The 12,815-nt window shown below is 51.5% G+C and overlaps 1 protein-coding gene across 4 annotated transcripts in view; it reads left to right on the top strand.

Moving 5' to 3' along the window:
• The window catches only part of DLGAP4 (DLG associated protein 4), an 87,333-nt gene that overhangs the window by 45,464 nt on the left and 29,054 nt on the right, over window positions 1–12,815 (top strand). For all 4 annotated transcript variants that reach the window (XM_060124095.1, XM_060124097.1, XM_060124096.1 and 1 more), the window contains 3 exons: window positions 4,370–4,731; window positions 7,212–7,300; window positions 7,821–8,233. In XM_060124095.1, coding sequence (XP_059980078.1) covers window positions 4,370–4,731; window positions 7,212–7,300; window positions 7,821–8,233 — 864 coding nt within the window. The remainder of the gene's footprint in view (window positions 1–4,369; window positions 4,732–7,211; window positions 7,301–7,820; window positions 8,234–12,815) is intronic.

Genomic DNA, 12,815 nt, shown 5'->3' with positions numbered 1-12,815 from the left:
AGGTTCTTCTTCTTATTCAACAAATATTTATTGAGAGCTTTCTATGCTTAAGATATTACCCTGGGCCCGGGACACGACCTGCTGTGCCAAGACAGACAGAGCCCCCAGCCGCCTCAGGCCTGTAACCATCAGCAAGTAAATGCCTCGCTGAGCTGATGCCAAATGTGATGGGCGCGCTGATGGAGATCCTGAGTGATGGGAGAGTAGGGAGCAGTCAGGGGAGGCCTCCTAGAGGAAGTGACACTTGAAACATGTGGGGTGCTGAGAGAAGCCTTCCAGGCAGAAAGAACAGCTTGTGTAAAGGCCCCGAGGTGGGAGGAAGTGTGGTGGGCGTGAGGAACACAGACTGCCTGGATCGCCATGTTGGAAGGGGCTGGGGGAGGTGTTGGCCTATGTTTCTTGGCATTTCACGCCTGTGAAATGAGAGCTGTCCTGTAGATTCGGGCCCCATCCCCCTGCCCTGGGGGCGGGGACAGTGCTCACAGCTGAGAGATGCCCCGAAATCCTCTCCATTAGTCACACCACTTGTCTGGCTGTCACCTGTGCCCCAGGAGACATAGAGAATCCAAGATGAGTTCACTTTTTCTTCTTTCACATCTGGCCATCTGGCCTGGCCTCCCTCTAGTTCACTTTCTCTCTAATGAGTGGCTGCGTCAGCAGGACTCTGGCCTACACAGAGGCCTGAGACAGAGGCTGGAGGGTCAGTCCTCTGTCCAGACCCTTGGACAGTCCCATTATCTCCTGGGTGGGGCAGGTCCCTGCACAGACTGACTCCTCCAGGCCAGTGTTAGCCCCACCACAGGTGGGGACAAGGACCCTGACTGGGGTCACACGGCCTCCGCCAGGCTTAGAGCCCAGTTCTGGGTCCTCATGCTCACTGCCACCCTCTTTAGGGGCATATTCCCCCCCTTAAACATTTTGAGCAGATTAGGGCTTCGCTTTTCTAATCTGGGGCAGAAGACTCCACTGAAGCTTTCTTGGGATATTTAGGCCAAACAAACAAACAAATCCTGAAATCCCCAATGAGTCGTGTCTCTGCTGGGCTCTGGTGGTCATGGGCTTCAATGGGCTTCTCTACGTGTCCAGCTCTTGGGGGAGACTGCCCCTGGCTGGTCAGGGAACCAGTCCAGCCTCCCCACCAGTGTCTGGGGAGTGGTGAAATTTTGGCTCACCCCCTGTCCTCCAGGCCTGTCTCCCTCTGTACCAGAAACTAGTCAGAGCCATGCCAGCACTGTGCTGTCTGAGCCTTGACCTCTGTGATGTAGCCTATGTAATCACTCCCTGTGGCCACGCAACTGGTATATGACAGAGCTGGGGTCTGAACTCAGGCTTGTCTGGTTCTCTGCTGCTTTCTGGCTTTTGGATCCTCACTACCAAAGGAATGACTCTCAAATGGTAGAATTTCAGGCAATGGGGAGGAGGGACTCCTAGCAGGAGTCTCCTTTTCAGTCACAGTGAGGGGAGCCTCCATACTTACCCTTAAATGAGAGCATAAATGGGAAAATGCTGTGAGTTAGTCAAGAGCTATGTGAATTCGGTGTGCTGTTAGAACTCCTCCACCCCCACTGAACAGATAAAGGTACTAAAAAGTTCACTGGGGGACAGGGACTTCGGTGAGGCATTGTCGGGGCCTGGAAGCCAGGCCTCTGCCTTTAGTCTAGGCCCCTCCTCCTCCAGCTGTCAGGCCTCAGCTTGGATGTGCCCCTGCACACTGGCTCCAGAGTCCAGCAGGATGCTGAGGGGCAAAGTGGTCAGTGAAAGCCTCAGACACCTGCAGCCCCAGCCCAGCAAAGGGGGGCGGCCTGAGGCCTGGGGAGTGGAGTGTGGTGGGCTGTGCAGCCGAACAGATGTGGTTGTCACTTGCTGTTGGCAACTCTGGGCAAGTTATCTAACTTCCTGAGCCTCGTGTGCCACATCTTTAAAATGGGCATAATCATATCCCCACCTCACAGAGTCACCATGAGGTGTAAATTACAAAGCCATAAAGCTGCTGAGCACAGCTCAGTAAGCGGCCCAGCTTTCGGCTGTCAGCCTGTGCCCTACAACCAGCTGAACACAGGAGCTCATCTTCCAGAGCAGGCCTGTCCCTTTCCACGGGGCAGGGCCCTGGAGGGTCCTTCTCCCGCAGACCAAAGCCCCGCCTCCTGCCCCTACACCACCCTTCTTGGGTTGGGGAGTCAGAGACTGTGGGTGTGTCTGTCTGGGGGGATCCCTGAGCAGAACTGGGAAATTTTGAACAGAGGAGGAACAGTGCTCTTGGCTCTGAGCTCCCAGAGCACTTAGTCACCTAGACTAGGTCAAGCACAAGACACGGCTCCCAGCTCCTGGGCTTTTCTACTGTGGCCTCTATTGCTGTTGAAGTAGTTGTGTCACGGCTGTTTCTCTGCTAATGGGGGCTCCTAGCTTTCCTGGACCCCAGTACAGGGCCTGGCTTAATACACGTCTATCAGGTGAACAGACAGATGGATGGGCTTTTTATATTACATTTTCTATTGTTAGGTAATTGTATATGATTTACATACAGTTGTAGGAAATAATACAGAGGGATCCTGTGTACCCTTTACCCAGTTTCCCTCAATGGAAACATCTTGCAAAACTGTAGTATAATTATCATAACCCGAATATTGACATAGGTACAACCCACCAATCTTACTCAGATTTCACCATTTTCACTTGTATCACCTTGTGGTTTTTTAGTTTGATGCAGTTTCACTGCATGTGTAGGTTCATGAATCCACCACCACAGTCAAGATATAGAACTCCCATCACTTTGTACACACTGGGGTCCTCCCTGTCGCCCCTGTATAACCAAGTCCCTCCAGCCTCCCCATCACTCTCTCCCCCTAGTCTCCCCACCAACCACTAATCTGTTCCCATCTCTATAATTAGGTCATTTCAAGAATGCTTTATAAATAGAATCATGTGGTTTGTAACTTTTTGAGATTGCTTTTTCCCTCGGCGTAATTCACTTGAGATTCATCCAAGTAGTTGCTTGTATCAGTGGTTCATTTCTTTTTGTTTCTGAGTGGTGGTCTGGGCGCACCACAGCCATTCACCCATTGAGTGGTAGGTCTCTCAGTGAGCTTGTTTCCACTTTGGCCTATATCAAATAAAGCTGCCATGAACAGTCCTGTATAAGTTTTTTGTGAATGTGTTATCATTTCTATGGGATAAATGCCCAAGGTGCACTTGTTGGGTTGTATGGTAATTGCATGTTTACTTTTCCATGGTTTTATCATTGTATACTCCCACCAGCCGTGAATGAGTGATTCGTTTTCCACATCCTCGCCAACATTTGGTGTTGTCACCCGTTTTTGTTTTGGTCATTCTGATGTTTGAGTAGTGATATCTCACAGGAGCAGATGAATGGATTCTGCTGTGCCTAGTCACTGCCCCTGTGGCACTGGGCCTCATTTTGAGGGTTTCCATTGAGCCATCACCATCACCGTGATTGGCAGTCCCTTGAAGGCAAGGCTTAAAGCCACTCCTCTGGCTCCTCTTCTGGCCCGGGCCTCACCCGGGGAGAGGCTCATTTCAGTCCTCACTGGGGAAAGGGCAGTTGGAGTTAAGATGCTGAGAAAAGCCGCTGGATGTGACCCAGCCCCTCACAGCAAGTAGCTACTGCTGTTTGAAAAGCACCTCCTGTTTCAGAACAAAAAGTTCAGCGTTTACGAAGCCAGCTGTGGGCCAGCCCTGGGCCAGATTCAGAATGGGACTCTGAGACACCAACTCCCACCTATGGTGGGTCCTGGTTCCCTGAATCTTGGTGGAGAACAGAGAGTCTGACCGGGCGTGATGGAGTCTTGGGGGAGGTAGACTGGTGTGTGGGGTTTTCACATAACAAGGTGAGGGGTGGGGTGGGAATGGCAAGATGTGGGGAAGGGTAGCTGAGCCCTGAAGGATGTGTTGGTCTCTGACCAGACAGGGAGAGGGCATCCAGGCAGAGGAAACAAGGGTGGAGGGAAGGTAGGGTAGGAGGAAAAGACCTGGGCAGGGGAGTGGTAGGTCTCTCGGTGAGCTTGAGGACAAGTGAGGTTAACCATTCCTTAGCTGTCCTGACCGTCACTCTGCTGTCACCATCCAGCCCATGCCCCGGATGGATAAGACCTTTGTGGGGGACTCAGGTGGAGGGTGTGTTTGGTCCATGTAGGCATCCCCCACTAGACTTGGCCTTGGCTCAGCATGAAGGTGGGCAGGGCCTGTGTCTGTCTGTCTTGGTCATTGCTGTGTCTGACCCCCATTCTCCTGCTTCAGAAATCCTCACCGAGGCCAGAGCTAGGGTCGGGTCAGGTAGGGCCTCAGCCCTGAAAGGGGCTCAAGAGGGCTGGGGCCTCACCTTCTCCCCTGCCCTCCTCTCACCCATCTGCAGGTTCATCATGCCTAGTGGCGTATAAGAAGACCCCGCCACCGGTCCCTCCACGCACCACATCGAAGCCGTTCATCTCCGTCACGGTCCAGAGCAGCACCGAGTCTGCCCAGGACACCTACCTGGACAGCCAGGACCACAAGAGCGAAGTGACGAGCCAGTCCGGCCTGAGCAACTCGTCGGACAGCCTGGACAGCAGTACCCGACCGCCCAGTGTGACACGGGGCGGAGTCACCCCAGCCCCCGAGGCCCCTGAGCCACCCCCAAAACATGCAGCTTTGAAGAGCGAACAAGGGACGCTGACCAGCTCCGAATCCCACCCTGAGGCCATTCCCAAAAGGAAACTGTCATCTATAGGAATACAAGTAGGGGCCCCTTTTGCACTCTGTCCTCGGCCCACGCCGTGCACCTGCCTGCGTGTAATTACATCTGGTGGAGGCCCACTAGGTCTCTTGGGCAAAGGTGGTTTGTCTATTTTGGGAGGTCGGCCCCAAGTGGCCAGACCAAATTCCACCCATAGTCACGTCTTCCTCACGTTCGCCCGAACATGCTGCGGGCTCTGCAGCTGTGGGCAGGTGTCCCTGCTCCAACGATGGGTTGTCCCAGTGAATGTAGTTACACTCAGCCAGCCATCTCCTGTCCACTGTTTGCCTGTCCACTGTCTGTCTGTTCACTCCACCCTTTGCCCTGGCAGCTGACGCGTGGGAGGCGGGACTGGCCTAACAGTTCTCTGATCCAAGGTCAGCTCCGGTGCGGAGGCCACAGCCCCGCCTGGCAGTGGGAGCAGCGTGGAGCGTAGACGCCGAGGGCCAGGGGCCCAGGACTCAGGGCCCTGGAGCCTTGGGGGTTGCTCAAGTTGCTCTGGAACTTTGCCCAGAGCCCTCTCGGGCCTTGGGGACAGGTAGGTTGCTTGAGGTGCCAGGCCCATGTCAAATTGAGAAGTGGGATGTCGGTCCCGGTGCATCCCTCTGTGAGAAAGGATCCAGGCGGATAATTCCCCGGGACCAAGTGGCCAAAGCCAGCAGACCCTTCAGGAAGCCAGGCTCACTGTGCGCCCATGGCCAGGGCACACAGCAGGGCAGGGTGCGCCAGCTTCCCCTCCACTGCTTCATTGCACCTCCTGCATGCACTTAACATCAGTAATCTGCCTGCTGTTAGCTGAGTGGGGAAAACTTGGGCCCTGCCTTGCAGCTTTCAAGAGTTGCTCTAAATCCAGACTAAAGTGGAGCATACTCAGGGCAGGGAGGGAGGGCAGCTACAGTGAGCTAAGAGCTTGGGGGAGGCAGAGCCCCTCCAAACCCAGAGGGCGATCAAGGAGGTCCAGGTGGTGTGCATTGTGGCTTAGATTGGACAGGATCTCCGTTTCCCCAGCCACCCCTGTGCAGTGGGGCATGGCCGAGTAGATGACAAAGCACCAAAGTTACAGAAGGAACATGGGACTCAAAGGGGGGCAGAATGGACCAGAGATGGCTCACTGGCCGATTTCTTGCACTTGCCTCTTGGAGAGGAAAAATTTGGGCACATATACAAGAAGAAAGTCGGCCAGGAGACTATTCAGTTTTCTGGGCTCCTTCATAAGGGGTCCGGCCCCTGTCCTGTACAGCTCTCAGGAGAGACTAAGGAATACAGAAAATAGTCTAGTCCCGGGGTCTTTGTTTGGGCAGCCCCACCCTCTCCTTGGCCAAACCAGATGTTCTTATCTTTCCAGAAGACCTGAGAGAGTCAGACTCACCCTGATCCTTTCACTCGGCAGTTCACACGGGGCTGAGTACTCTGGCTCTTGGGCCCATCCAGGCTTCTCCCCCGGGTTCACCCCACCCGCACTCCATGCTCTCCAGGCAGCTTCTTGAGATCCGGTGATATTGCATCCTCTGAGCTGGCTCTTGCTGAAGGAGAAATGCAGCTGCACCCCCATGGCAAGGAGGAGCCTGGTGCTCGTTCCCTGCCCGGGAAAGCCTCCCTGGCCTCTGTGAAGCCAAGAGACGAGAGTCTCCTATTTCCAAGGACACCCCTACAACTCTCGTCCCACCCCTTGGTGCCTCGAGCCCTGGGTCAAGTGTGTGTTCTCCCTCATTCATGAGCGGTGGCGGAGGGGCTGACCTGGCTGCTCCGTGGCCACGTACCTCTGTCCCGGAAAAGAAAGGTAGGCCCAGGGCATCACTGGTATAGAGAAAGAGTGCCAGCTTTGCACGTGGCTCCCCTGGCCCACCCAGTGCTGAAGGTAACCTCAGCCAAGTGTGATCAAGGCCCAGGGCCGGCATCCCACGGGGCCCAGGGACTTGGCCGGCTCTTGCCTTCGCTGCAGCTTTCAAATCCAGAACTGCTGTCCGAGGTGCACCCCTAGTGCCGGCGCCTCCAGCCTGCCCTTCACCTGCAGGGTTGGGGGAGCGATCTGTGCCTCGAGACAGCCCCGCTTCAACTACACCAGATAACGGCTGTGGCTTTGTGTGTGTGTGTTTTCTTTCTCTTTCGTTGTCCTTTTTTCTTTTCTTCTCTCTGATGCGTGTGAAGGAGAGGACTAGAAGGAACGATTCCCACCTCTCGGAGGACAACGGACCCAAAGCGATCGATGTGATGGCACCCTCCTCAGAGTAGGGAAAGCCAGTCATCTCCACCCCATCCCACCTCCCACCCACCTGCCCGCCCGCCTCCGCGCGAATGAGCAGTGCCCGGCTTAACCTGGTCCGGCCTGGGGCCCACGTGCAGTGTCCGCATGCCTCGTGTCTGTCTGTCCACACGTCCGTTTGCGTGGTCCCACTAACGTGAATTTCAGCAGCAAGTGTGGTGTTTGTTCTTTATTTTTGTCTTTGTCTCCGTGCCGTTGCTGTCGTTGTCCTTCAATAAGGTTGACTGCGTTCAGCCAGTGCCAAAAGAGGAGCCCAGTCCCGCTACCAAATTCCAGTCCATCGGGGTTCAGGTAGAGGACGACTGGCGGTAAGTGGCACCGAGGTGTTGGCTGCCTCTCCCCTCTCCTCTCCCTCCCTCTGCTCTCCCCTCTCCTGCGCCTTCTCCTCCTGCTCTCCCTAACCCACTTCTCCTTGCTGGATTTCTAGTAACCGAGCTGGGTTTGGGGTGCGGGCGGTGGCCCAGGTGTGGGAGGCTGGGCGGGCGGGCGTGCTCAACGAGCGCTTGCTCTGTGAGATTAATCAGCCACGGGGGCCGAGGCCGGGCAGAGACATGGCCTGGCACCCCGATGTTGGTGGGCGTCCTGGCCCCAGTGCAGTAAACAGGCAACCTTATGACCTTGTCTGTGTGTGCGTGTGCGTGTGGGCGGGGCGGGGGCTGAGCAGAGAATGAGACGGGGGCTGTGGGACCCGCTTCAGGCGCATGGTGAGCAGACGATGCATCCGTTTCTCTGTCTCCCGTGTGTCCGGGTCGGGGTGGCCTCTGGTCTCTGGCCCTCTGGGTGACTCACCCCTTACTGTCCCCACCCCACTCCACCCCGCACCCACAGAAGCAGCGCCCCCTCTCACAGCATGTCCTCCCGACGGGACACCGACTCGGATACCCAGGATGCCAACGACTCAAGCTGTAAGTCATCTGAGAGGAGCCTCCCGGACTGCACCCCACACCCCGACTCCATCAGCATCGATGCCGGCCCCCGGCAGACCCCCAGGATTGCCCAGATCAAGCGCAACCTCTCCTATGGAGACGACAGCGACCCTGCCTTAGAGGCATCCTCGCTGCCCCCGCCCGACCCCTGGCTGGAGACGTCCTCCAGCTCCCCCGCGGAGCCAGCACAGCCAGGTGCCTGCCGCCGGGACGGCTACTGGTTCTTGAAGCTGCTTCAGGCAGAAACGGAGCGGCTGGAAGGCTGGTGCTGCCAGATGGACAAGGAGACCAAAGAGAACAGCCTCTCTGAAGAAGGTGGGCGCTGTGAGGCCGGCCCCGGGGGCGGGGTGGGAGGGGTGCGGGTGCCAGCCCCAGCCTCCGAGGTGGGGGTGGGGGTTCTTAGGTTCTCTTCCTGGGTCGGTTGTGATTCCACCCCTTATTCTCATTCTTTCCTTTCTTCCATCCATCCACCGACCTAACCAAACCTTTTTCCAGAAAGGATTTACAGCAGCAGCTGCTAGTTCCACTGGCTGTGGGGTCAGCAGCCCCCTGGTTTGAATCCTAGCTCTTCCCTTACTAGTGAAGTGACCTTGGGCAGGTTCCTTGAGCCTGTTTCCTTACCTGTAACGTGGAGATAATCTTACCCTCTGATGCGGCGGTGCGTGTTCAGGGCCCGATGAAGTGCCGGACACAGAAAGCTGGCACCATAATTATGCCTTTGGCGGCTCCTTATTGAGCATCTACTGTGTACCAAGCACCAGGGATCTAACTGAACCTCAGCAGGGTGTGAAGAACTATGAATGGGTTAGACAGAAGTCATCTACTTTCCCACTTAGGCTTCTGTCTATACCATGCCTGTTTCCAAAAATTCCCCCGAGAAATTAGAGAATAGTTCTAGAAAGAGCTAGAAATATGTAGGGAGCCTAGATTCACAGGTGTTTGATACAGGGGAGGGGTGGTTTGGAGGCAGGCCCCTGGGAAGCTCCGGCCCCTAGATGGCTCCCCTTCACAGACCGTGCAGGAAGCACAGGTCTCCGGGGTATCCAGAAGGGATGGAGCCAGCATCCCACTGACCCCTGGTGGGGCAGGGCCTGGGGAAACCACCCCTTGATGACTCAGAGGCCTTGTTTTCACTCTCTCTAGGCCAGTCCCCAGCTTTGATGTCACACCCGCTGGTGTGCAGGGAACTGTTGTGAGCTATATACCTAACAACCTTTTACAATACTAGTATTTACAAAATCAGAACAGGGGCAAGGATCAGAGAGAGCACTAAATGGCTTCTAACAGAAACCATCCAGCCCTCTGCCCTTCCTCAGCCTTCCCCACTTGCAGCTCTCATCAACTGTGTATTCTGGTATTTACCTTCATATTTCTTTTTCATTTTTAAATGGGATTACCTTTTATTTCCTCTCAAATTAATCGTCATTATGTATTGATCTCTACTATAATAGCTCAGTATTTAGCTCTGTCACCTCCACTTCCTGTGCCCCACCCTCCGTATATTACATCAGTTTGGGGTTAAAAAACAACCAATATTTCTGTTTGCTATGAGCATGTAAATGATGTTCACTACAGAGCCTTGTAGTATATTAATGATTTCATTTTCTTATACATTTTGTTTTTCCTAGAATGAATGGTTGCCTCATTTTTTTTATGCACTTTATTTTCTAAGCTCTTATTTGTAATTTTTTTCACATGCTCCACCAGATCGGCCAGCCCCTCATCAATATTATTTTCCAGGTGTGCAAACGTATCAGATAATCTCATGATCTCCTATTTTTCCTGGTGCCCTCTGTCCTCTGCCCTGATCTGGCCAGCTTGCTTTCTGGGCCTGCTGCCAGGCTGCTGTCCAGAGACTTCCCTTTTCGTCACCTGGGACTGCCCTTGGCTACTTTACTGTGATGGACACCCTGCTTTTTTGGACAACATGGTCTTCCACTTTCCTGGTTTTAGCCCCTCACTTTACGGGAGCACACCTTCAGTTGGAGATAAATTTTTGGAAACTGTATGTCTTTATTCAGACCTCATATAATTTGGCTGGGTGTGAAGTTGGAAATAGTAAATACAAATTATTTTTGTGTATAAATATAGATATAATTTATATATAAATATTAAAGTTGAAAGTAACTTTCCCTCAGAATCTTAAAGAGGCCGTATTATGTTTAGCTTCCATTACTTGCGATGAACAGTTTGAGGCCATTCCAGGTCTCAGTCCTTTGTATTATTTTATCTCTGGAAGCTGTTAGGATCTGTTAGGATCTTCACTTTACCTCTCTTATGAAATTTCTCAGTGATGTGCCCTGGAATGGGTCTTTGTGCCAGTAGTTAATAGGCCACTTTTATGTGGACACTCAGGTCTTTTGTTTCTTGCAGAAATAGTCTTGCATTAATTTTTTAAAATAATTTCCTCACTTCCACTTGTTCTGTTTTCTCTCTCTGAAGTTCCTGTCACTCACATGTTGGATCTGCTGAGTTGATCCTGTCTCTGATCTTTTCTTTCTCTTATCTTTTTGTTGTCTCTCTTTCTGGAAGACTTTCTTTTTTTTTTTTTCTTTTTTTTCCCACGCTATAACAACTTTATTGAGATATAATTCACATGCCATAAAATTTACCCTTTTAAAGTATACAGTTCAGTGGCAGTTAGTGCACTCATAATGTTGTGCAACCATCACTGTTATCTAAATTCTGAACATTTCCATCACTCCAAAAAGAAACCCCGTGACCATAAGCAGTCACTCCTCGTCCCCTCCTCCCCACTAGCTCTTAGCAACCACTAATTCTGTCTTGTGGATTTGCCTATTCTGGACATTTATGTAAATGGAGTCATACAGTATGATTGTGTGACAGGCCTTTTGTGTCTGGCTTCTTTTGCTGCATGTTTTTAAGGTTCATCCATGTTATAGCATGTATCAGTTCTTCCTTATTGTGGAGTAATATTCCGTTTTATGGATAATACTACATTTTATTTATACATTTATCTGTTGATGGACATTTGAATTGTTTCCACTTTTGGGCTAGTATGAATAATGCTGCTGTGCACATTTGTGTACAGGTTTTTGTGTGGATCTATGTTCATTTCCTTTGGGTATACAAGTAGGAGTGGAATTGCTGGGTCATATGATAATTCTGTGTTTAACTTTGTGAGGAACCTGCTAAACTCTTCCACAGTGGCTGCACCATTTAACATTCCCACCAGCAGCACACGAAGGTTCTAATTTCTCCACATCCTCACCAACACTTGTAATTATTGCTCTTTTTGATTATAGCCATCATGGTGGGTATAGTAGTACCTCACTGTGGTTTTTGTTTTTTTGGGGGTTTTTTTGCGGTACGCGGGCCTCTCACCGTTGTTGCCTCTCCCCATTGCGGAGCACAGGCTCCGGACGCGCAGGCTCAGCGGCCATGGCTCACGGACGGGCCCAGCCGCTGCGCGGCATGTGGGATCCTCCTGGACCAGGGCACGAACCCGCCTCCCCTGCATGGGCAGGCGGACTCTCAACCACTGCGCCACCAGGGAAGCCCCTCACTGTGGTTTTGATTTGAGTTTCCATGGTGGCTAATAAAGTATAGCATCTTTGCAAGTGCTATTTGTGTATCTTTTTTTGGAGAAATCTGTTGAGTTTGAGAGGTTTTCTTGAATTTATCTCTAAACTCTGTACATCAGATGTTTACTACAGCCATTCGTATAAGAGCTCTTTCTTACTCTGTTCCTTTTTTCGTAATATTTTGTCCTTGTTTTATGGATAGAGTATCTTCTCCTACCTTTCTAAGATTTACATATATACTTAAGTTTTCATGTGTCCCTGTGTTGTCTCTGTTTCCTTTAGGCTCCTTTTTTCTATGTGTCTTTTTGGGTTGGAGTCTTTCCTGGAATGTCCAGTGATCTTTAGTTGTTTATTCATATTAAAAGTGAGGAACTAACTCAGGGGTAGGAAGGGATGGAGTAGAAGATTTCTGTTTTTGTTGTAAGCCTAGTAGTTCCACTTGCTGTTTTTTAATTTTATGATTTAATTTAAAATAAAACTTTGGAATTCCCTGGCAGTCCAGTGGTTAGGACTCGGCACTTTCGCTGCTGTGGCTCAGGTTCAATCCCTGATTGGGGAACTAAGATCCCGAAAGTTGTGCGGCGCAGCCAAAATATTAAAATTAAAATTAAATAAAGGACTTACCTGGTGGTGCAGTGGTTAAGAATCCGCCTGCCAATGCAGGGGACACGGGTTCGAGCCCTAGTCTGGGAAGATCCCACATGCTGTGGAGCAGCTAAGCCCGTGTGCCACAACTACTGAGCCCACATGCCGCAACTACTGGAGCCTGTGCTCTGCAACAAGAGAAGCCACTGCAATGAGAAGCCCACGCACCACAACGAAGAGTAACCCCCACTCACCGCAACTAGAGAAAGCCCACATGCAGCAGCAAAGACCCAAAGCAGCCAAAAATAAATAAAATAAATTTATAAATTGCATGTTAATTTCTTTAAAAAAAATTAAATATAATAAAATAAAACTTAATTTTAGAGTTAGCAAAAGCAAACTATATAATATAAAAATAGCAAAAGTCATGGTAATATACTGGTATGTTGATAATATATGGTAATAACATCAAAGATGAAGAAATAATTATTTAACTATCATGATAAAAACTCTTTGGGACTTCCCTGGTGGTGCAGTGGTTAAGAATCCGCCTGCTAATGCAGGGGACACGGGTTCGAGCCCTGGCCTGGGAAGATCCCACATGCTGTGGAGCAACTAAGCCCGTGCGCCACAACTACTGAGCCTGCGCTCTACAGCCTGTGAGCCACAACTACTGAAGCCCACACACCTAGAGTCTGTGCTCCACAACAAGAGAAGCCACCACAATGAGAAGTCTGCGCACCTCAACGAAGAGCAGCCCCCGCTCA

The sequence above is a fragment of the Lagenorhynchus albirostris genome, chromosome 15, assembly GCF_949774975.1.
Source record: "Lagenorhynchus albirostris chromosome 15, mLagAlb1.1, whole genome shotgun sequence".
In the NCBI taxonomy this organism is placed as follows: domain Eukaryota; kingdom Metazoa; phylum Chordata; class Mammalia; order Artiodactyla; family Delphinidae; genus Lagenorhynchus; species Lagenorhynchus albirostris.
Note: the sequence above shows the minus strand (reverse complement) of the source record. Positions and strands in the feature narration are given on the sequence as shown.